At 35.3% G+C, this 23,352-nt stretch overlaps 7 protein-coding genes across 12 annotated transcripts; 5 read left to right on the top strand and 2 right to left on the bottom strand.

Moving 5' to 3' along the window:
- Nucleotides 1-1,396: 1,396 nt before the first annotated feature.
- Nucleotides 1,397-1,957, bottom strand: LOC103860440. Its single transcript, XM_009138042.3, has one exon. It carries the CDS (start codon nucleotides 1,858-1,860, stop codon nucleotides 1,639-1,641), a length of 222 nt encoding a protein of 73 aa, XP_009136290.1. The 5' UTR covers nucleotides 1,861-1,957; the 3' UTR covers nucleotides 1,397-1,638.
- Nucleotides 1,958-3,828: 1,871 nt separating this feature from the next.
- LOC103860438 (diphthamide biosynthesis protein 3) lies at nucleotides 3,829-4,938 on the top strand. 3 transcript variants are annotated; one of them, XM_033289020.1, is made up of 2 exons: nucleotides 3,829-4,232; nucleotides 4,710-4,938. In XM_033289020.1, exon 1 carries the CDS (start codon nucleotides 3,983-3,985, stop codon nucleotides 4,229-4,231), a length of 249 nt encoding a protein of 82 aa, XP_033144911.1. In that variant the 5' UTR covers nucleotides 3,829-3,982; the 3' UTR covers nucleotide 4,232; nucleotides 4,710-4,938. The 3 variants fall into 3 exon arrangements, with proteins under 3 accessions (XP_033144911.1, XP_009136288.1, XP_009136286.1); XM_009138040.3 differs by lacking the exon at nucleotides 4,710-4,938 and adding an exon at nucleotides 4,375-4,677 and having other exon boundaries at nucleotides 3,831-4,232; XM_009138038.3 differs by lacking the exon at nucleotides 4,710-4,938 and adding an exon at nucleotides 4,447-4,663 and having other exon boundaries at nucleotides 3,843-4,232.
- Nucleotides 4,939-5,178: 240 nt separating this feature from the next.
- Nucleotides 5,179-6,500, top strand: LOC103860439. Its single transcript, XM_009138041.3, has 3 exons — nucleotides 5,179-5,744; nucleotides 5,844-5,951; nucleotides 6,044-6,500. The coding sequence occupies exons 1-3, from the start codon at nucleotides 5,430-5,432 to the stop codon at nucleotides 6,344-6,346; spliced, it is 726 nt and encodes a 241-aa protein (XP_009136289.1). The 5' UTR covers nucleotides 5,179-5,429; the 3' UTR covers nucleotides 6,347-6,500.
- A 2,216-nt stretch (nucleotides 6,501-8,716) lies between these two features.
- On the top strand, nucleotides 8,717-9,978 carry LOC103860437 (CCG-binding protein 1). The gene is made up of 2 exons (XM_009138037.3): nucleotides 8,717-9,021; nucleotides 9,385-9,978. Exons 1-2 carry the CDS (start codon nucleotides 8,811-8,813, stop codon nucleotides 9,774-9,776), a joined length of 603 nt encoding a protein of 200 aa, XP_009136285.1. The 5' UTR covers nucleotides 8,717-8,810; the 3' UTR covers nucleotides 9,777-9,978.
- A 158-nt stretch (nucleotides 9,979-10,136) lies between these two features.
- Nucleotides 10,137-12,979, top strand: LOC103860436 (pollen-specific leucine-rich repeat extensin-like protein 3). Its single transcript, XM_009138036.3, has one exon. The coding sequence runs from the start codon at nucleotides 10,192-10,194 to the stop codon at nucleotides 12,763-12,765; it is 2,574 nt and encodes an 857-aa protein (XP_009136284.3). The 5' UTR covers nucleotides 10,137-10,191; the 3' UTR covers nucleotides 12,766-12,979.
- A 335-nt stretch (nucleotides 12,980-13,314) lies between these two features.
- On the bottom strand, nucleotides 13,315-15,854 carry LOC103861104. 4 transcript variants are annotated; one of them, XM_033289019.1, is made up of 7 exons: nucleotides 15,087-15,854; nucleotides 14,933-14,999; nucleotides 14,167-14,856; nucleotides 13,949-14,085; nucleotides 13,777-13,857; nucleotides 13,611-13,688; nucleotides 13,315-13,534 (listed from the first exon to the last, which is right to left on the bottom strand). In XM_033289019.1, exons 3-7 carry the CDS (start codon nucleotides 14,318-14,320, stop codon nucleotides 13,499-13,501), a joined length of 486 nt encoding a protein of 161 aa, XP_033144910.1. In that variant the 5' UTR covers nucleotides 14,321-14,856; nucleotides 14,933-14,999; nucleotides 15,087-15,854; the 3' UTR covers nucleotides 13,315-13,498. The 4 variants fall into 4 exon arrangements, 3 of the variants coding, with proteins under 3 accessions (XP_033144910.1, XP_033144909.1, XP_033144908.1); XM_033289018.1 differs by having other exon boundaries at nucleotides 13,315-13,688; XR_004456892.1 differs by lacking the exon at nucleotides 13,315-13,534 and having other exon boundaries at nucleotides 13,671-13,688; nucleotides 13,777-14,612; nucleotides 14,701-14,856.
- A 258-nt stretch (nucleotides 15,855-16,112) lies between these two features.
- LOC103860434 lies at nucleotides 16,113-19,454 on the top strand. Its single transcript, XM_009138035.3, has 9 exons — nucleotides 16,113-16,351; nucleotides 16,425-16,622; nucleotides 17,062-17,159; nucleotides 17,597-17,666; nucleotides 17,732-17,920; nucleotides 18,003-18,259; nucleotides 18,348-18,438; nucleotides 18,536-18,746; nucleotides 18,965-19,454. Exons 1-9 carry the CDS (start codon nucleotides 16,178-16,180, stop codon nucleotides 19,183-19,185), a joined length of 1,509 nt encoding a protein of 502 aa, XP_009136283.1. The 5' UTR covers nucleotides 16,113-16,177; the 3' UTR covers nucleotides 19,186-19,454.
- The last annotated feature ends 3,898 nt before the right edge of the window (nucleotides 19,455-23,352 follow it).

Below are 23,352 nucleotides of genomic sequence, written 5' to 3'. Positions count from 1 at the left end.
ATCCGAAGTGGCACCCGAACCCGATCCGAAAAATCCGAACCGAAGAAGCAAAATACCCGAACGGGTATTGAATAAAGAGAGATTGGATACCCGAACCCGAACGGATAATACCCGAACCCGAATGGATATCCGAAGATAACCGAATATATGTATAATTAACCTTATATTTCTAGTTTATATCTCTCATTTTATATAAAATATTTATATTGATACTACACATACTTTAAGTTCATATGATATACATACAATTACGGAAAAAATGATTTGCTACTCATTTAAAATGCATGTCAAGTTTTTTATTTCAAAAGTTAACAAAAAGTTACATCTAAAATTAAAAAAAGTAACTAAATTAATGCCTTTTTAGTTTTAAAATGTTATGTCCAAATCTATTAACCATTCAATCTATTAAAAATAAAAAATTAGTTAACTGAAAGTTATATTTTTAAATATAACAAACTTGAGAAATGAAAATTTTATTTTTTTTTTCAAAATCTAAATATCCGAACCCGATCTGAAATAACCGAATCCGAACTAAAAATACCCGAACCCGACCCGAAGTACAGAAATACCCGAACGGGTTCTAGACCTCTATACCGAAATACCCGAAAATCCGAAATACCCGATCCGAACCCGAACGGATACCCGAACGCCCACCCCTTCGGGTACCCGTTCGGGTTCGGATCAATAATAATGAATACACGAAAAGAGAATAACTAATTATTTATGTAAAATCTATGAAATGGAAAGAAAAACAAAATAATTCTTAACTTTAAGCAAAATAATACTTGTAAACACAAAAATTCAAATTAAGATTATATTAATTAAATAAATTAAATATAAATACTATTACTTATGTTATATAGTTTACAAATAACTATACTATTAGCTATTACTATATTGTAATAAATTAGTTTTAATTGGTTTAATCGGTTAGTAACTTAACCATATTCATATACTACATTTCATATATAAAATACATATGGGGTTTATTTGGTATAATCAAATCCAAATCAGTTTCTTTATTTCGGTTCAGTTTTGGTTGTTCGGTTTGGTTTATCGAATTCAACACTCCTAAATCCGACCCCAACAAATTGAAATGACATTTTGCATCTGATTGATAATATGTCGAATTCTGGAACAATGAACTTAACCAAATAAACAAGAATCAGCATGCTACTCGATCGTGCTTATTGTAAAAATAACTCTATAATTGTCTTTAATCAAACAAAAGTCCATGATCGTCATGTGGTTGGTAATACATAAAGATGGATAATTTTCTCTCTTCTTTACTACTATATCAGTCATGATTGACCTTTTTCAATCCTGAAATTGAATTTTGTTTTTGTTCTTCCACATGTCACATAAATTAGTTTGGGTTTCGCCCAAAATAAGGAGGTTATCAAAAGAAAGCTGTCATCATTTTTTATTATAGTAATTAAACACTATATATTGACTAAATAAAACAAAGTAAAGCTCTCAAAACACATTACTCTCATAGATTTACATGGAAATTTAAGAACATGGTCTGCATATACATCTATATACATATATATACATATATATACATATAACTCTAGATATATATATATATATAAACATCAGCAAAGAGGAGATCTAAACAAATACTATATTGGAGAATCACCATGGAACAAAACGGTCCATGAGAAGACATACAGTGAGCTCAGACATAGTTTTATCCTTCTCTTTCACATTTTGAGCAACTCTTCTTTCTTCTTCTCCTTGTTGTTTGGACATAATAGAAGTTGTACTCTTCTTGCTTTGCATCAACGGGTTTCTATGGTTTATCTTCTCACCCAGCTTTTTCATTTCTCCAACCCAAACCTCCATAGCTTTTGACATTCTTCTTGTTGATCCCAGTATGAAATTATGAGAAAGAGAGACGCTTTGAGCTTTATGTAGAAAATGAAAAGGGGGCTTTCTAGTCTTTTGACATACGAAAGACCATGGCAAGTTTGATGGGTTTTTATATAATTGTACGTTCTTGATCAAGAAGGGAGAAAAAGTAGACATCTTCGTGGTGGTGGGGTTTACACTTGGACAGCATCCAATAATACAAAGTCAAGAAGAGTTGTCTTCTTGCGATATGTACACCCTTCCAATATTGCAAGTCAAGAAGAGCTGTCTTTTTGAGATATGTATTCATCTAATAGCCCGGCCAAATCATCTTGAATTTTCCAAGTTATGCAAATAAAAGACGTTTCGCTGACCAAAAGAAAAAGCAAAACAAACGACACATTTCAAGTGAATGGTTATTAGATATTAACAGTTTGCTCACAGATTTCAGCATGTGACAGAAACCTTTTAGGTTGCTGGTTAATTGGATTCAGGCAGGTCGGATTTTTTAAAGCTAATTTACTCCTAATGGTAAAACTGAATATTCTATAAAAAAAAAACTGAATATTCTATCTGTTTGCTGATAATGTTTCTTTCAGGTGTGACGTGTCATTAAGATAATGGTCTGGCCCAAGCCTGATGTTCTTCTTATCTTATTCCATTATTACTTTTTCTTCGAACCCCACTTGGTACTAGTTAGTTTGGTGAATGATTGTTATCTGAGTTGGATACTTATCTGTTATATTATCCATTTCTTCGTGGTTCCTTTTGTCTTATAGTTGTTAACATTACATGTTGTTTCATTGAAAAGTAGTTTGATATGTTTTTAAACTGAGTCGCAATATCAGTGTTTGGTTCAAACAATAATTGAGAGTATTCGTACTTTGTTATTTAGAATGTGGTAGAAAATATGCAAACTGTTCCGAGTTACCACCAGATCCAAACTATACACACAAGAGGGAGATTGGAGTTTAACGTCGTCCTGCTTCATCAGAAAGGTTAGGAGCAAATCTGAGCCCTATCAAAAAAAGCCCCGAGAAGTTCTCTTATCATATGCCATTCACCCTGTCCACCTGATGATTCCAAGACCTTTAGTTCGCGTTTGGTAAGCTGAAAGTGGTAGCAACATATGAACATGTAGTCAGTCTTTCACACCCCAAAATGGATCTGAAGAGAACTTTCTTTATTGCAAGTGGATATGTCTCTTAAGTTTTCAAATAGCTTACCTCGATAACACATCCACAACGGTGAGGCTTAAACCCCCTTTATAGACATGTTCCAATCACAAAGGTAAACCCGCCTCCTAACACAAATGACCGGTTAAGTGCAGCATCATGAGAGACCAAATGTGCCAGCAATAACCTGATGTGGCATCTCTCCGAGACTTGTGGCGAGATATTGGTCAGAAACTTCTGTCTGATTCAAATCATTTATCTAAATCCACGGAGGCCAGCCATCATATATGTTGCAGAGGTTTTTTTTTTTTTTTTTTTTGATAACTCTGGTATCTGGCAGCCACATTCCCAACTATCTCCTCGAAAGGGGTCCAGCGCCCCAACGGAAGGGATGTTAAATCCGTTGTGGCCAAGACTCGAACCCGAGTGGCGGACAGTACAACTGTAACTCCTTTACCACCAAGCTACGAGCGCTTGGTTATATGTTGCAGAGGTTATCAACACTTCTAGCTTGTTCATAATCCATGGTTACAACTTACAACATTTGTTGATAGTGTTTTAGGGGATGTATTAATTGGAAGTTTGAAGTGATTTGTATTAAAATGACTGTTTCATTTGTATTAAAAATGACAACTCCATTATTATTCAAACATGAGTTTTTGGATTAAAATTTTAATTATCAAAAAAGTAAAACTAAATAGTATTTCGAAAACTTGTAAATATAAAAGAAAACTGATGGTATTAGGATTAAAATTTTATAATTGAATGTCTGAGGTGGTTTGTTAATAATTCATAAAGTTAGAGGACTAAATAAAAATTATATCTCTCGCCTCGATCATCATCAAACTCTTCGAAATATATACATTTAACGCGGCGGCGGAGCTCACATACGCTGTGCCCTAATTTTAGCCGGAGAAGGAACAAAAAAAAAGGTTTTTTCCAAACTTCCGGCGATGTCGTACGACGATGTGGAGATAGAGGATATGGAGTGGAACGAAGAGATCCAGGCGTACACGTACCCTTGTCCCTGTGGCGATCTGTTCCAGATCACCAAGGAGGATCTGCGTCTCGGCGAAGAGATCGCGAATTGCCCGAGCTGCTCGCTCTACATCACCGTCATCTACAACATGGAGGATTTTCAGAACGATACGAAGAAGAAGAACAACCAACCTAAAAGCAGCCCAGCCATCGCCGTCGCTTGAGGTGAATCTTCCAATCAGATTTTTAGATTCGATGCTTTCTGTTTAGACCTAATTGGGTTTTTGAAATTGTTTGTGAAAGTACGAAACTTTTTTTGAAATAGTTGAGTTGTTGATTTAAAACAGTGTTGGTTGCGTCTTTTTAGTTTTGTTTGAGAGAAGTAGAGAGATTGAAGTTAATTACAACCAACGAAGAAAACATCTTACTTCTGTTGCAGATTTTGATGGAAGTGTTCAAGAGCAGTAGATGTGTCATTCCTAGATTAGGGGTTTTGATACTAAACCATTTGTAAAAGTTACCAGACAAACAGAGGTCTTGTGGTGTTACTACTGGTTATGCATTGATTATTGAACCCAATTCTTGGTGTTTTCTTACACATTTTGATCCGATATTACTTACAAAACTGGTTGGTTTGAGAAAGGATTGTACCGCTACATTGCCGTTTCTTTTCTTGGCTGTTTTTGATTTTTGAGGAAGCAGAATGATAAAAAAAACACAGCTTATTGAGATCCAAAGCAAAGAGATGTTTCGGTGACTCAGTCCCATCTAGCTCATAAAATCTTATTATTAGCAGTGTTCTAAATTCCTTCTAGTATCTGTCTCTAGACGCCTATGGTGATTACTTTTTAAAATGCAAAAAATTATAATAGTAAAAGTATTATGTATAATTTAAGATAATTGATATATTATATCATAAAATTTGGTATTTATAAATTGTACATTATTTCATATGTTATATTACATGTATAGTGTTATCTGTAAATGTGAAACCTGTCTAAATGACAATCCAAACTCCTTTTTAAACGTTTTGATGGTGGCAGCTTTATACACACTAATTGCTTGCACCAGATTGTATTCCCTTGAATTAACTAGAGAATATGGCAAATAAAACAGCTCAGTTTTACCAAGAAGCAGAAAAAAGAGTATACATTACCAACAATAGCAATACATTCAATTACTTTTCTGTTAATAAGAAATTACTAATTTAAGGAGAGATCCAAACAATTAGTGTTCCAAGAAAGAAAAAGGAGACAGATCCATTTTTACAGCCGAAGTAACCGTTTGTTGCGTCTTAACTCCATCATTTTCTTTTCCTTTGAAGGATCATCCTAAACCCAGAAAAAGCTCACCCTTGAAACAACCTCGTTCTGATTCTTATCCTTTCTTCACACGATCAATTTCTAAAGAGGATCTCTAGGAATGGTGAAACTGGCAACCTTAGGAAATGTCACTACGACCATCATGTTATTGATGGTGATGGTTGATGTTTTGGTCGGAGCCTTGGACAACAACGTGGTGTACAGTCCATGTTCAGACACTGAAATAAGCAAAGGAGATGGTTTCACCGTAGGTGTTGCAATCTCAAGCAAAGAAGCTTTCTTCCTTGACCAAATCCAGCTTTCCCCTTGCGATTCTCGTCTTGGTTTAGCTGCGAAAATGGCGCAGCTGGCGCTTTTTAGACCTAAGGTGGACGAGATCTCTCTTCTCTCCATCGACACAAGTAAGTTCAACCCGGTAAGTATCTCAATGGCTATATCATGACGTAATCTCAATGAGACACAACCACAAAAAAAAAAAAAACTAAATAATTATTTGGGATGTTGTTGTGAAAAGAGTGAAGCAGGAGGACACATGGTTGGGTTCGCAGGCTCGAAATACGCAGCAAGATCTTACCCTGCGAAGGTCGCTGATGGAAGTCACACAATCACATCTTTCACACTTGTAATGATTATTAACCTTAAACCCTTTTTCAAAACAAAACAACATAACAACAATGCATTTGAATCGCTAAACTTGAAACATTATTGTGGCAGGTGATGGAGTTTCAGAGGGGAGTGTTGCAGAATCTGTTCTGGAACAACTTCGGATGCGACTCGTGCAAAGGAGGATCGTCTTCCGTGTGTCTGAATGGGACGGATTGTGCGGTTCCAACAGCAAAATGCAAGGCTAATGGAGGCGAGGCTAATTGCAACATTGGAATCCAGGTGGCGTTTTCAGGGACAGACAAGAACCTTGAGACGTTGAACTCTTGGTACGAGGTGAGAAATCTGAGGCAGTACTCTCTTACCGACCTCTACGCAAATGCTGTAAATTCTTTAACTGGAGGGCTTCTGTAAGAGAGACAAAAAGTGTAATGCAGAAGCAGTACTATGTAATTGAGGTTTCTAAATAGTTTTTTTTTAATTATCTTCCATGGACAAATAACTTGCCCTCCAAGTTCACCAAACCAAATTTTACATTTCTATGGATCAAATAATAGAATAGAAACTCTAATAATTATTTTTTCAACAAGAGCTAATTTTGTTGCAATTCTACACGAATACAAGCCGTGGAACAAAATATTAATCGACAATACAACCAAAACAACTTTGTATGGACATCGCTTTGTATGTTTGTAGAAACAATGTACAAGCCCTGGCCATTTCCAATCAGACATCGAATGTGTAGGGTGACACAAAAGTATTCATCCCGCGTATAAACCGTTCTTTAGGATTCAATATTTCTCTAGAGTAGTTCACAAAACAAAAGTACTCATTACACTTCTAATTTGTGGACTCAAACATAAATATTCAACAAATTGAGTTATTTAATTCCATTTGCTGCAAATTAACATCATAGGGTATTTGCTTTTTAATATGTTTGTTATAAATTATTTGATTGAAAAGTTTCATGACATATTTAAGGAAAATTTAAAGTAGATTTACATCTCTATATATAGTCACCAGGCTAAAAAATGAAAATAATAACAAGAACCTTCGTGTTTCCTTCCATATGAAAGTGCAATATAAATACAAATACAATATTCAAAAATTTGTTGCTGAGAAGAATTCTAAAGAAATTTGTCATATAAATGTAATATACATTACCATGTTTAATATGATGTTGTACTTTGATTTTTTTTTAAATAATTAATTCAAACTCTATTTTGAACTATTTTGTCAGCAATATCTGATTAATTTTTTTGTACCTTTTCAATTTTTAATAAAACATTGCATATCTAAAATCTATTCCCGAGATTTTATGATGGCGTATTTTTGACGTTCTAAAATAATTATCATGTCAATGTCTTTTCGAATCTGTCGCAATTGGGTATGAATATTAAAATAGTATATTGATAAAATGGTAACATATCAATAAAATAAATTTTACCAAAAAAATACGTTTATTTACCGGTAATCACTCAAATATTATAAAGTAATAGTTTACGTCATTATGAAAATTTATTGGCAATTTTTTGTCAGTTAAACTTATATTTACTTACTTAAAACGACACTTATGATAAATTTATATTTTTTTTATTAATCATAATTGTTAATAGTATATGCAAATGTAAATATAAATTGAAATTGCTTATAATTATTTTCAAATTCTCATATAAATCGAAAATCTGATTACGTTCTTTTATTGGAAAATGTCATTCATAAAAACATTAAAAAGTTCAAGTATTTCAATATATATATTATATCACTATTTATTTTACGTTTCCAATACGATTAGATTAATAGAAGTTAAGAGTTTATTATTATTTAATTTAAAAGTTTATATATATGTGGGTTAAAAAATTTCATCTTAAAAATAACTTCCTATATTCGACTTTTCATTTTATGCTTGATCCATTGTTATTTTTTAAAGATATCAGATTTCAATTTTTTTTTTTGTGAATATTTTATTGAACTTTAAATTTTTGTACGGTTATATATGTATTTTTACAAGTTTAAAGTCAATCTACTATTTTAAATGTCATTTAATTATGCCATTTAAAAAGAACAAAAAAACAGAAATGAGCTGTTTGCTCTGAAAGATTTACAGGAAGGAAAAGAACTGTGAAGTTGAATTTTATATTAATTAATCATTTTGCAAACATCGCACTAATATATATATATATATATATATATATATATATATATATATAATAATTTTGATATGATTTTCTAGATATTCAGAACCAAATTAGCTAATGTATGCTGGTAGCCTAGCTCTGCTGGATTGAAAGACACCAGCATTAGTCTTTTGGCAAAACCCATTTAAGATATTTTGGGTGTGGGACCAATCAAAGGATATTTTATATTTATACAACCTTATCTTAAATTATGATTATATACACAAATAAAATTAACGGCGCTAAATTTATGGGCCATATTTTCATAATTCAATTTGCTTTTTCCTTTTCTATATAAAAAAAATAATATATATATATATATATATATAATAATTTTGATATGATTTTCTAGATATTCAGAACCAAATAATGTATGCTGGTAGCCTAGTTCTGCTTGATTGAAAGACACCAGCATTAGTCTTTTGGCAAAACCCATTTAAGATATTTTGGGTGTGGGACCAATCAAAGGATATTTTATATTTATACAACCTTATCTTAAATTATGATTATATACACAAATAAAATCAACGGCGCTAAACCTATGGGCCATATTTTCATAATTCAATTTGCTTTTTCCTTTTCTCTATAAAAAAAAGTATCCGAAGCCTTATCCATTTCACTCTTCTGCATAATCTCGAACTTTAAAAACCAACCCTTCTTTCTTGCTACTTGCTGATAATAATATCTTTCTTTCAGTGAAGATGATAAAGTCTGTTACTCTTCGTCCGTTTCCTCTCCCTATAGAGTTTCACGGCAAGCCTCAGTTCGTCGAACCGTCGAAGTCTTGTTTTGCGGTGGTCAGGTGTTCAAGCACGAGAGACGTTCCTAAGCTTGAGCTCTTCAGCCGCGGAAAATTCGACCGTGTACTTCAAGATCCGCCATTAATAGAAAAGGCCGAGACCGAACTCTCAGGTACATATATTTTACCGACCAAGAAAACGTTTCCTGTTCTGTTCTTGCATGTATTACATAGAAAGATGTCCTTGAGAATATATGAAATATCTACTTTTTAATATATGAAATATTCTTTGATGTTTTAGAAAGAAGAAAAAATATAAAAGATAGATTTTTGTGTTTTCTATAAAAAATTGTAAATTTTAAGAAAATTAACGATTTTGTTGAATTAGTATTGTTAAAAGTTACTGAAAATTGAATTTACAGAAACTGTAGTTTTTTTTAAAGTAATTTAATGTATCTTTTTAATATGAGTGAGATTTTTTTTTTTGTAAATTGATGTTATTAGATATTTGAGACATGTTTTTTGTTCGATTTCAGATTACTGTTCTACACTCGAAGGTGATGCTTCTTACAGCTGCTGGAGAGCTTACTTTGAACTCAAAGACCTTGAGAAGGAGAAGCCAAAGGTGGAAGTTGAGAATCTAATCTTGCAAACAGGCGGTTTGAAATTGCTAATCGGGTGTTTACATGGACTTGCTTCGATGAAGAAGGAAAGCAAAACCAAGAATGGTTTAGAGGTTACAGAGGAAACGGATTCAGATAAGATGAAACCGCACGTTCACGTCCCCGATGGTTTACCAAAATCTCAAGAAGAATTGGAAGAAGAAGAGAAATCAAGAATGCCAGATTCTGCTTTCACAAGATTGCTTAGAGCCAAAGGAACCATCCCTGCTTGGTTCTCTCACGCTCCGGACCACGAAACAGACTGAGAGAATCCATCTCACAGAGTTTTACTTCTATGTACATATAGCAACAAGTGGTTTCTTGATATTTTGCTTTATAACATATAATTATTATAATACCTTTTCATAATACCTATAAAATATGGTTTGTCAATGTGTGATGATCTTGAATGGTTTAATGATAAAGTTGTTTTGAAGCCGTGTGCTTATTTTAGTACCTGGTTTTGGTGACGGAGAGATTTCTATTCTTGATAATGTTCTGTCTCCGAATGTTAAGCAAAATCTTTCAAAAAACAAAACAAAAGTCTTCTAAATATAGGACAAAAACTGTTTGGTGATGCAAATTGAAAAATCGTTTTGGTATTTATTAATACTAACCCCCTTTGTTATCTCCATACTTTCCATGCAGCCTTGGGTCTTTTCCAAGGTTTTGATCTAAGCCATGACTAAACCTCCTCCATTTTCTCTCACGGCCTTTGGCTGTGTCCTATTCTTCTTATCCTCCTCTGTTGTTTTAGCACTCACGGACGCAGAAGCCTCGTTCATTGCGCAGCGACAGCTCTTGACATTACCCGAGAACGGCGATCTTCCTGATGATATTGAGTATGAGGTCGATCTCAAGGAGACGTTTGCCAACAATAGGCTTAAAAGAGCTTATATCGCTCTCCAAGCATGGAAAAAAGCAGTCTATTCAGACCCGTTTAACACCACCGGAAACTGGCATGGTCCGCACGTGTGTGGCTACACAGGCGTGTTTTGTGCACCGGCTCTTGATGATCCTAGCGTCGCGGTTGTGGCCGGCGTAGATCTTAATGGTGCAGATATTGCGGGACATTTACCCGTTGAGCTTGGTTTGATGACGGATGTGGCCATGTTCCATTTGAATTCGAACCGGTTTTGTGGTATCATACCCAAGAGTCTCGATAGGTTGAAGTTAATGTATGAGTTCGATGCCAGCAACAACCGTTTCGTCGGACCTTTCCCTTCGGTTGTCCTTTCGTGGCCGGCTGTTAAATTCATCGACCTTAGGTTCAATGATTTCGAAGGTCAAGTCCCTCCTCAGCTTTTCAAGAAGGATCTCGATGCCATTTTCTTGAACAACAACAGATTCACTTCCACCATTCCTGAGTCTCTTGGGGAATCCTCTGCTTCCGTCGTGACCTTCGCTCACAACAAATTCAACGGTTGTGTCCCTAAAAGTATTGGGAACATGAAGAATCTCAACGAAATCATATTCAAGGACAACCGTCTTGGAGGTTGTTTCCCATCAGAGATCGGAAAGCTAGCCAATGTGAACGTTTTTGATGCTAGCATGAACTTATTCACGGGTGTTTTACCGCAGAGCTTTGTTGGGCTTACTGGCGTCGAAGAGATTGATATCTCTGGAAATAAACTCACTGGGTTTGTGCCGGAGAATATCTGCAAGTTGCCTAAGTTGGTTAATTTGACGTATGCCTACAATTATTTCAATGGACAAGGTGATTCATGTGTCCCAGGTAGTCAGAAGGAGATTGCATTGGACGATACACGTAACTGCTTGCCAGATAGGCCTAAACAAAGGTCGGCCAAGGAATGTGCGGTAGTGATTAGCCGTCCCGTTGATTGTAGTAAGGACAAGTGTGCTGGTGGCGGTTATAGCCCCTCTACACCATCGAAGTCGAAGCAACCATCACCGGTGCCATCTCAGCCAGTACATAACCCACAACCACCTAAAGAGTCTCCAAAACCAAATGACCCATCTGACCAGTCTCCTGTGAAGTTCAGGCGTAACCCGCCTCCTCCACAGCCGCATCATCCAGTGGTTTCTCCTCCGTCTCATATTCAGTCTCCACCGCCTCCGGTATATTCTCCACCGCCACCACCAATCCATTCACCACCACCACCAGTACATTCTCCTCCGCCACCAGTCCACTCACCACCACCGCCCCCACCAGTCCATTCACCACCACCGCCGGTTCATTCTCCACCACCACCGCCGGTTCATTCTCCACCCCCACCGGTTCATTCTCCACCACCGCCGGTTCATTCTCCACCCCCACCGGTCTATTCTCCACCACCACCTGTCCATTCACCACCACCCCCGACACCAGTGTATTCACCACCATCACCGGTTCAGAAACCACAAGCTCCGAAAGAGTCACCGCAACCAAATGATCCATATGATCAGTCTCCAGTGAAGTTCAGACGCAGCCCGCCTCCACCACATCAATCACATCCCCCAACGGTTTCTCCTCCACTTTCAGTCCACTCACCACCAGCACCTGTCCATTCACCACCAACAGTGTATTCATCTCCACAACCTCCAAAAGAGTCCCCACAACCAAATGATCCATATGATCAATCTCCAGTGAAGTTCCGACGCAGCCCACCTCCGCCACATCAATCACATCCCCCAACGGTTTCTCCTCCAGTTCCAGTTCATTCTCCTCCACCCCCAGTCCACTCACCACCACCACCAATTCATTCTCCTCCACCCCCAGTCCACTCACCACCACCACCGGTACATTCTCCTCCACCACCAGTCCATTCACCACCACCACCGGTATATTCTCCTCCACCACCACCGGTACATTCTCCTCCACCACCAGTCCATTCACCTCCACCTCCAGTCCATTCACCTCCACCACCCGTTTATTCTCCACCACCGCCACCACCAGTCCATTCACCACCACCACCGGTACATTCTCCACCGCCACCAGTCCACTCTCCTCCACCACCAGTCCATTCACCTCCACCACCACCAGTCCATTCACCTCCACCACCAGTCCATTCTCCACCACCACCGGTATATTCTCCCCCGCCGCCTGTCCACTCTCCTCCACCAACTGTTCCCTCCCCACAGCCACAGTCGCCAACGCCAATTCAATCTCCACCACAAACACCGGTCAACTCTCCTCCCCCAGGAACACCGACACAGACCACAGAGGCACCACCTCCAAGTGATGAATTCATCATACCACCATTCGTTGGTCACCAATATGCATCGCCACCACCTCCAATGTTTCCGGGCTATTAATATTAGAGAGATTTAATTCTATATTATGAATCGCGTTGTGAGAGAGAAAAAAAAAGATCAGAAAACTTGAGGAAGACAAAAGAAGAAAACAAATGATGGCAATGTATCGAAGTAGCATTAACTCCTTACAAAGAATCATATGAAGTTTGTGTAGTAACAATTAACATCTTTTTTGGTACATGAAAGATTTTACATTTTGAAAGTTGTTATGCTTCTTCTCTGGTTAAGGCCGTTTCACGATGATGGTATATTGGTATCTTAGAATCTACAGTTTCCAAACTCGATCTTAGGTGAATTGAAAATTAATGTATCCAATAAGCATGATCTTCACAACGGGAGGTTAAACCGTTGTTAAGAGTTTCTCATAAATTAGGTCTCAAAACAATTTTTTCAAATGCAAAAACTAAAGGCGGACAAGTTAAAAGGTTTAGTATTGAACAACAATTGAATATAGTCACCTCACCAAACTAACTAAATCTGGGAGCTGTATCTCTCTATGATCATCTTCACAAGCATTACAGAAATGCATAAAGCGAAGCAAAACTTAAAAAGTGTTTTGAAATTGGTACTTTATTCAATGATCATATCAATCAGGATGTTGAGTTTGAGCTGAAGAGAAAAGACAAATAAGGGTCACAACGTTTTAACCACCAAAGAATCGATTCTAAAGTATTGCATATACATCAAAATCCCTTCTCTACACCATTCAAAAGCTCTTATTGGTCTTCAGAAATTAGTTCCTGGACACAATCTGGTCTCTCCCCATCACCTGCCATTCAAGTTGATGGAACTGAGAACACCTCACAAAACACATAAGCAAGTATGCAGAGTCCTAGGAGGCTTACGTTTTCGAATAACAGAATCTCTGGTCGAATCTTCAGTTTTGCAAAAATACTGAGAACCCTATTCCAATCTCCACTAACCTGTATAAAAGCAACACACCTCACTCAGTTCAACTTTTACAAAATCCAATATAAAACAAGTCACAGATCAAGACACTTGCTGCTTGACCTCATTCTGACTACCAAAATGTATGACCCAGCTTCTGTTTTCATAAGCTATGCAACTGTACTGATCTCCATGACAGCAAACCTGAATATTACAACATCTTGAGTTGGTTTCTGGTAACATAATCTTCAATAAAAAAAAAACAAATGAAACTTACGGATTTAGATATACGTACCATGGACACAAGACGGTATTTAGTGAATAAACTGTCACCTTCGTATTTGAATATCTCACTAATATCAATTTCAGTAGCCAGAACAGAAGTGGTAGCAAATATATCTTCTTCAGTCTCATTCTTCTCCCACTCCACAGCTAAACAATTCCGTTAAAAAAAAGAACCCTCAAAAAAAAAGTGCATTATAAGAACCAAAATACACTTTGATAAGCTCTTACCAATAGCGAAAACAGCTGGAAGTTTACTGATCACACGCTCAACATAGTTTTGTTTCCCACATCCTTCCTTGTCACAAGTCATCATCATCAAGGCGATTCTGATAACCTTAAGGATGTTCTCAAATGCGAAATCCTTGAATGCAGACTGTGTCATAAAAACCAAAAAAAAACATTTCTAGCATCATTTTAAGGAAAAAAAGGACGCTTAAGATAATAAAATAAAATAAAAGTTGACTTGCCTTGATTTCCCTGAGTGAGCTAGCAACTACGATTAGACCGTAAGAGCGTTCAACCGGATATACCGTAACCAATTTGCACCTGTTACAAATCTTTTTCGCCACTTGGTGGTATACTTCAAACTTGGAACTCAGAGGTTCTTCTACACTTCTCCAGAGAGGTAAAACCTCCAAGATGGTTACCAAGAAGTCGAATAAACCGTTTGCTTCCTGAAAAACAAGATATATATGGAGGTTAGAGAAAGAGTAACTAACCATAACCATAGATCAAAATGTCTTAGAGGTCAGAGACTCAGACCAGAGGATGGATGACGATTAGATTGCTGAGAAGAAAATCACGAAGCTGGGTGGAAGGGGGAAGGGCGTATTCACCATCTTCAGTGAAGCTGTGATGTGTTTCTTGACAAAACTCCAACAGAAAATCGCTTAAGAAGACGCTGATTTTCAACAGAGACTGCAACAACAATCACGTTCTTGAGAGACTTTACGATCAGATCACGAGGAAAGAAGATTTAAGTAAATAAAACCACCTTGAGTATCATATCAAGAGCTAGAACACGAGTGGCGTTTGGGTCCTCTTTAGATTCCTCTGATTCTCTGTACAAATAGTTAAACTGATTTTTCGGAGAGGTTCTATGGAGAAAGCGTAAATGTAAATGAAAGGAGCTTAGTTTTACTACTCACGGATCAACTTTCTGGTGTGTTTCTTCGACTTTCCCCGCTTCGTGGACCTTTGGTGACTCCATCTCCACTATCGATTCGGAATCGGCGAAGTTTACTGCTGAATCTTTGAGAAAATCAACACTGGCGTCTTCTCTTTCTCTCTGGATGAGGGAAGCTTTGAAGAGAAGAGAAGACGAAAGGCAAGGATTTGAAGAGTCAGAGTCGGTTAGGTTTCTCCACGTGAGGGTCACGTGATTTGTTCTGAAAGAGGCGCGAAAACTGAAGATGACATTACATCATCCATCTCGTAAATTCACAAAGCTTGTGATGTTTAAATAGGGAAGGATTACTCCTCTCACCTCATCAACCAAAAATTTAAGAACAAGACATCATCGTGATTATTATGAGAATTTAAATTTCTTGACAAAACGTTTTAATATTGAACTTTGTATATTAGATGACCCACTTCAACATAAGAAAATGGGGAAAAAATATTTTTTTAACACTGATTTATTATGATAAACATTTATGATAATTATTACATAAATAAACGATTCGATAACCAACAATACTATCTGACTTATGAGGATCTACGCTTAGCTGCATCATCTGAGCCGTCTTATGAAAATCCACTCCTAACCAAGTTTACTTACACCATGTCGAAGATCTCTTGTAAATTTTTCTTTTTATAGTCTACATTAATAAATCATTATTTACGAGACTTGAAACTTAAATTTTCTGTAATCTGCAAGAAAATTGTATAGCTTGAGATCCGATCTAAATCTTGGTGTAGAAGTGTTTAAACAGTAACCAGTAGGCTACCGTGGAAAAAAATATTTAAACACAACTTTTTTAACGTCTATATTTTAGACATGGTAGTTGAGAAAAATCAATAGAAAAAAAAAGAAACCTGTTGGGCCTAAGAATAAATTATTGGGCCAAGGAAGAAAGATAACTGTCTTTTTTTTACGTATCGCGAGGGATGGTTTTTCTGCACGACGAAGGCATAATAAAAAGCAAAATGGTCAACTCGTGAGACTTCACTCATCTATCTAAAACTGAAATACAGTTTCGATTCGAACCCCCTTTTGTTACCATTTCCATTCAATTCGATGGAGGAAGACGACAAACCATCGCACGAGGGGGCGAAAGAACCGATTCAGCGAGAGAATGCCGAGAACGCGGCGGAGTCGCCGCCGAAGAACACCGGCGGATGGGGATGGGGGTTTTCCGGCTTCTCCGTGCTCTCCGATCTTCAAAAAGCTGCTCAAGATATCTCTCGCAATGTAACGAAATTGACCTAATGTGATGAGTTAGTGTGTATTCTGAGATCCGACTAATCTGATCCTTGATTTGTAGGCTGCAGCAGTGGCGGAGAAAGCAGCGAAAAGCATTGCGGATATGCAGGAAGGTGATGAAGAATCAGACTCGGAATCATCTGCCAAGGAAGAAGAGAAGGCTGAAGAGCCTGAGGATAGTGATGATGAGAGTCACAAGTTGAAGAAGTTAGCTTTGGCTAAGTTGGAGGATGCAAGTGAAGAGTCTCTTCTTAGCCAGGCAAGTTTTTCTTGCTTCTTATTGCGGAAGCTCACTCTCCATGTTCATGCCATTATTCCTTATTTGCTAAGAACTGAGGCGTGCCTGCAGTGTATTGAAAAAGACATTCGCTTTAGGCCCCGATTAGTATAATTTTTTAGGGCTCCAAAATTTAAAATAATTTATAATCTAATGGTTTAGACTTATTTTTTAAAAACCCTTTCCATATAGTAGACTAACTAACCTTCTGAATTCATGTATTTTTTTCGTATATGACATAATATAGCATAAACTTATTCTTTTACAGCGTTAGATTTGTGTATTTGGTAAAAGCGATATATCATATTACAAAACTGTTTTCATTATAGTTGTAATAAGTTTATTTTTAAAATTTGTCTTAGGCCCCTAAGACTCTTCGCACGGCACTGGCTAAGAATTTACGGGTCTTGGTCTTTTCCAGGGTTTGAAGGTTTTTGATGATTCAGTTGAGAGTTTTGCTTCTGGAGCTTGGCTGGCACTAGGAAATGCATTAAAAGGGGGCACAAGTTTGGTTCAAAAGTATGTTACTTTCTGTTTTCTCTTTGTTTTACTAAAGGCTTTCACTATTTTTAGTCTGTTTCAAACTTTGTGAATGGAAATAAGCTTTAGTTCCACTGTTGTAATGCTCCTTAAGGAAAGTGTGAATAGTATATTAGTTACTTCAGTTTCGGAGACTCTAAGCAATTAATACTTTGCTGACTTAAGAACCCCATGAACTTAATGGATTCTTATTCTGGTAAATTTGCTTGCTTCTTTGGTTCTCCATCACCAATAAAACGTTGGGTAGGCTATTTGTGTCAGTTTGCTGAAGATAAGAATTCATTTTTTTTTTGCTGGCAACTGATTAGACTGTGGTAGCTTAACGAACCAAGAGGTCTTGTGCTGCATTAATTGGAACTGCTTTTCTTAGGAGGAGACAGTTTAAGCTGTTGATGCTGCGTTGTTTCTTTTTGTAGGCTTGAAAACAGTGTCCAGCAAGGTTCTTCGCCTAGGGAAGCTGGATCTGATGCACCGTCTCTATTGGAGGTTTGTGTCTTGTTCTGTATTTCTTTAGCTTAACGTTTCGTTTAGATCTGACTTCTGATCTGCAGACGGGAAAAGCATTAACTGCCAAAGGAATGCAAGTTCTTGAGTTTGTGGGCAAGGAGACTATGGATTTGTTGATTACAGAGACTGGTCTTGGAGTTGACAAGAACGAGGAAGGCTTTAAGGATCAAACTGTTGAGGAAGTGACATTTGATCGATGCTTTTACATTTACGGTGGTCCGGAGCAGCTTGAGGTGAGATACATTTGATCAAATTTTGTTTTTTTTGGATTATTTATATTGTGTTTCCTCATTTTTCTAAATGTGTTGATTCCAGGAATTGGAAGCATTGTCAAGCCACTACACTCTGTTGTTCAACAGGAGAAAGGGGAAACTGTCACAAGATGAGAAATCGATGTATGACGGGAAGCTCAAACAGATCCAGCAGCTGTTTAGCTTCGCTGCTGAAATGAATGGAATTAAAGCAGAGTCTGACAAAGGGAAGCAAATAGATACCAAAACTGAAGGCAGTGATGATGACATGAAGAATTTACATAACTCGAGTGTCAGCAAAGCTGCTGATATGGCTGCTGGGTAATCATGAGTATTCCCTTATGTGTCAGTATATTTGACTGTGATCTGTTTTTTTTTTTAATTTGCTCCTCACTTTTGGTGTTTTTAGGTTCACAAACGCTTTAACTGGACTAAGCGTAAACGATATAATCCAGCGGACTGGTGGCAGGCTTGAATCTCTTCACTCAGAAGGAGTTCATGTGCGAAGAGTGTTCCCTTATTAACGCTGTTAATATATTGAAGATTGTTCACTCTACCACCAGTATCCAACTAATATGATTTTTTTTTGTTCTGCAGAGACTTTCAGAGATGTGCTGTTTTGCAGTCACTCATCTGCTTATTCTCGGTAAGTCCATGATATCTCATGCCAACAAAGTTCAGGATGAAGACACCGAAGCTTTGAAAATCGAGTGGCCAGAGGATCCTACTGAAAAAGCTAGGCTGATTAGAGGCAAAGCAGAATCGATGGCTGGATTTGTCGAAGCAGTTTCCAACAGTTTTATAACAGGTTGGTCTACAATTATCCAACTCATTTAGTATCTCATTTGTTATATTAGAAGGTATACAAGGGACTTCTTTTCTACTGAATAACCCAAAACAAAACAGAAAACATTTCTTCTACTGTGAAGGTTTACTTAGCATAAATGTACTTTGATAACGGGTCCTCCATGTAAATGCTTGTTTGTGAAAATCGAGAGAACTAAAATACTCCTTTCCACATTGCAGGTATATCTGATGTATCTGAAACATACTCAGCTGCGATCAAAGGAGCTTCCACAGATGATGATTCGAAAGATAATCTACTGAAAACATCAACCATGGAGGAAAAGGCAAACACTTTTAATGATAGTCTTCGCTCTGACCAAACTACAGCCATCACAAAGATCCAGGAAGGACTTCAGTACCTATCCTTTGTCGTGATATCTACCTCAATGCCTTCTGCTTAATATAATAAGAGAGTCAGATTGGTATTATTTGTGGTTTGCCTTCTTTTCTTGTAGATATTATCTGTTTCGCTAGTTGCTCTTATGGTCAGTTTGCTTCAACTTTAGCTTTGCTTCTCTGTTGTTTGGATCTTTGAAAAGTTTGATAAAATCTGGAAACCAAACGTTAAAACAAGGGTAGATAGATTAGTTTTTTTTCAGTTGTCGAGTGTTGCTTCCAAAGTTTTGTTGGTTGGACGTTCATTTAATTGTGCTTTCAATATTTGCCGACTTATGTATTTGCGTACGCGTTTGAAAATATATTCGTCGGTGTGAAGGGCAAGTGGTTAGCTAGGCTTTGAAATAAGCGGTAAAATTTTCAGGGTTAGTTAAGAAGTGGGAACTAGAAGAAAGAATATAAGAAGATAAATTAATGAATGCAAATAAAGGAATGAGGAATTGAGGACAACAAGAAGGATGTATGTCTTTTATGTGGAGAACGACAAAAACAAGAGACCACCTCTTTTTTTTTTGCTTGTCTCATTGTCTGTATACTCTTTTGATAGAAGTGGTGGGTAATCTTTACGGAGCAGAACCTGACCCGGACTGGAATGACACATTCAAGCAACTTTGCTCTCACTGGCTTGTTTTCTTACCTTACATAATCGCACATCACAGACAGTGTGATGCAATTGGCGAAAAGCTTGAAATCGATTCATGTCTATATGATACTATGAAAAGCCAAAGATACAACGTCTATTACAACTTGGGTTCAATAAGTCGATAGTCTAGACAAGTGGGAGAAGGAGTTTTGTTTTAATTTTTGATAAAAATTATGTAAATAAGTAAATAACCATTCTTTTACATGACTAATAAATTTTATATTTCATAAAAAAGAAGAAATATTTACCAATCTTCTGAAATGCTTATAAAATAATGTAAATAAAGCAATATAGGTTTTGTGATATAGTTTATACAAAAAGAAATCATTGGAACTATATAAACATGAGAAAATTTCTCGAACCGAGCCAAAATTTTCTAACCTGAACCAAAATTGTCAAACCAATTTATAAAATAATTTGAATATATGTATATATATATATATATATATATTCTTTTATTTTTGCAAAAGGCTTAAAAGATTTATATATTAAATTAACCAGTTTCAAATTAAACCAAATTATATAATCCTGAGCTGAATATAAAACTAATCCTTTGAATATAAAGAAAATAAAGAAAAAAATATGTTGGAGTTTAAATTCGCAATCCAAAGTTTAGTAACGTAATTTTATAAGAAATCAATTTTTCTTAAGTATGTCACATGAAACAAGAAGTAATCAGAAAATAAGCGCAAATTTTGTTGCTTATACGTACGCTTAATTGTGCTATTATTCTATAAACATTGCTTTCAATATTTGTTGACTTATGGATTTGCGTACACGTTTTGAAAAACATTAATGGGGATGATTGATTAGGCTTTAGTGGAGTAGAAAATTTACTTTAAAATTTAATCAGTAGGATATTTTGATTTAGTTTTAAAGAATGTATCTTTTTTACAGCAAAAAGATGGGGCTTTAGGATGACAAAAAAAAAAGATGGAGTTTTAGAAAATAAAATTTTACAACTACTTTTTGTTTTTTTTTTTGCTGTAGCTTTATTTTTTTTACTGTAATTTTAAAAATTAATATAAAACATAATTGATAATATTTAAGGTTGTAAATGAAAATTAAAGTTAAAATTTCTTCCATACAATCCAAGGTGCGAAGGACAAGTGGTTACTTGGGCTTTGACATAAAATTATCAGGGTAAATAAAAAGTGGTACTAGAACAAAGAAAATTAAAAAAAAAATGAATGCGAATAAAGGAAAAAAGCTTGTGTGGTATATTCGATAAAAAGTGAAATAAGTTTGTGTGGTATATTTGACACATAGCGAAATCATTGGAATATAAAGCTGAGAAAAATTCCCAAACTAAGCCAAAATTTTCAAGGGAACTCGGATCAAAAGTCTCAAACAATTTATAAAATAATTGAATAGAACTGAAATTTGAGAAATATTCTAGAATAACTCTAAAACATTTTCATCACAAAAATAATCCACAGAAAGAAAAATTACCAAAACAAAAATTAATTAACGATCTTAAAGATACATATACACTAAAGTTAATTGATAAAGAGTTATGGTTTAGTTTTTTTTGTGGGTTTAGAGTTTAGGGTCTATAATTTAAGATTTAAAGTATAAACTTTAAATTAATAATAAAAAGATTTATTTATTTAATAAATTTAATAATAAAAATATTGATTTATTTAATAAAATTAATAATAAAAATATTGATTTATTAAATATATTATTCATTAGAAGTATTTTAATTTTTTTATTATTTGTTATAAATGCCATTTTGATCATTTTTCTCTTAGTAAACTATTTTGTGATAAAATAAATTTAAAGGTTTTTGAAAAAACTGTCCTTAAAATTTATATATTAAATAACATATTTTAAATAGAAATAAACTAAACTATATAAAAATCTGAATCGAACTAACACTTGTTTAATTAAAATTTTAATTTTATTTAAAATTAGTAAATTATTATTTTATGTTATCAATTTTTTTTTATAAAAACTGAAATTAGATACTTTTAGATTTCAAAAACCCAAATCTCACTAGTCCGCAATAAATTAATCTAATTATAGTTTACTTTCGAAGGATACCTATACTCCAAAACTCAAAATTTAAAGCAATATAAGTTTTTGTGATATGGTTTATACATAACAAAATCATTGGAACTATATACAGCTGCGAAAAATTCTAGAACTGAGCCAAAATTTTCTAACATGAACCAAAATTGTCAAACCAATTTATAATTAACAAAAAAAAACTCAAAATTCTGATTTTTTTTAAATAGAATCGAATAACCTAATACCCACCCACTCGTAAGATGTTTTGGCGGTGAAAATGGGGGTTAGATCGAATTTATTCAACACATAATATTGAAACGTTGAAATAGATCTTAGATCTAAACTGTTTTTGTTGCATGGCTTTAACAAACTTCAACTGGTTTGGTTCAATACAAAGTGAGATAAGCTCATTAGGATGATTGTTGATAATTTTGGATATCATCTTGTGACATGTACTCCATTAAATCATTGGGTGTTTGTGGATGTTGTTGGTTTTTCTGATCCTGTTTTTGAGATATTAATTGTATATAATTAAAATTTAATAACCAAAAATAGTGGAAATTTATTTGTTAAAAATGTATTTTTAGAGTTGAAAAAATTAGTCGTGAAAGCTCTTTTGATCCAATGATTTAAATAATAGTTAATTAATGTTTTTACAGGAGGATGTCTAAGTTTCGATCTCCATATAAAGTAGAATTATGTGAATTAATGAAAAAAACTTACAAAAACCTTATAAAGAATTCCCACATGTATAATTGGTAGCCGTAGACTAGTCTGTAATAAAAGAGTTTAAAAAAAATTAGTAGCAAGTTTTTGGTGGCAAATATTTGATGTTTGATTAACGTAGACAGCAAAACGGTTAACTTACATTTATAGCAATCTCTAGTCGGAAGTGACTAATTACCTGCTAATAAAATTACTTACTTTTGTTCTTCTAAATGTTGAAAATGAACTGTTATCCCAAGAAGAGGTTTTTTTGTTTTTTTTAACGTCAAACGGCCATCTGAAGAAGAGGTTATACGAACTTTTATCAAATGATTCATACTGAAGTTGAATATCATTTAATGCATGCTAGCTAACTATATAATTTCTATGCTCAATAGATATATACAAATTAAATCATTATTTATCATCCGACAACGAAGGTTTATAACATTTAATATAATATGGTGGATGCATCTTTCCGAGTTTAATTGGTAGCCCAGTTTGAGGCATGTAGACGTGCATCTCATCCGTTCAACTGTCCGTTTTAACCATTTATTTTATAAATTGCAAAATTGTTTTTATTGTTTCGTCAACTTGGTAACTACCAATTAAATTTTATAAAAAGAATTTTTTGATAGATGGGATACATCAGTTTCAGTGTGGAAGCACCGTAGCCTATTGGTTAAGGTTTAAAAGCTTCTACATCCAAATATGGGTTCAAATCTCAGATTATGCAATTTATTGCAGATTACAGGAAATTCAGGTTTTAAGTTTCGGAGAGAGTGGTTTATTAAACAATTATGCAGACTAT

This window comes from Brassica rapa, chromosome A03, assembly GCF_000309985.2.
Source record: "Brassica rapa cultivar Chiifu-401-42 chromosome A03, CAAS_Brap_v3.01, whole genome shotgun sequence".
Lineage (NCBI taxonomy): Eukaryota > Viridiplantae > Streptophyta > Magnoliopsida > Brassicales > Brassicaceae > Brassica > Brassica rapa.
Note: the sequence above shows the minus strand (reverse complement) of the source record. Positions and strands in the feature narration are given on the sequence as shown.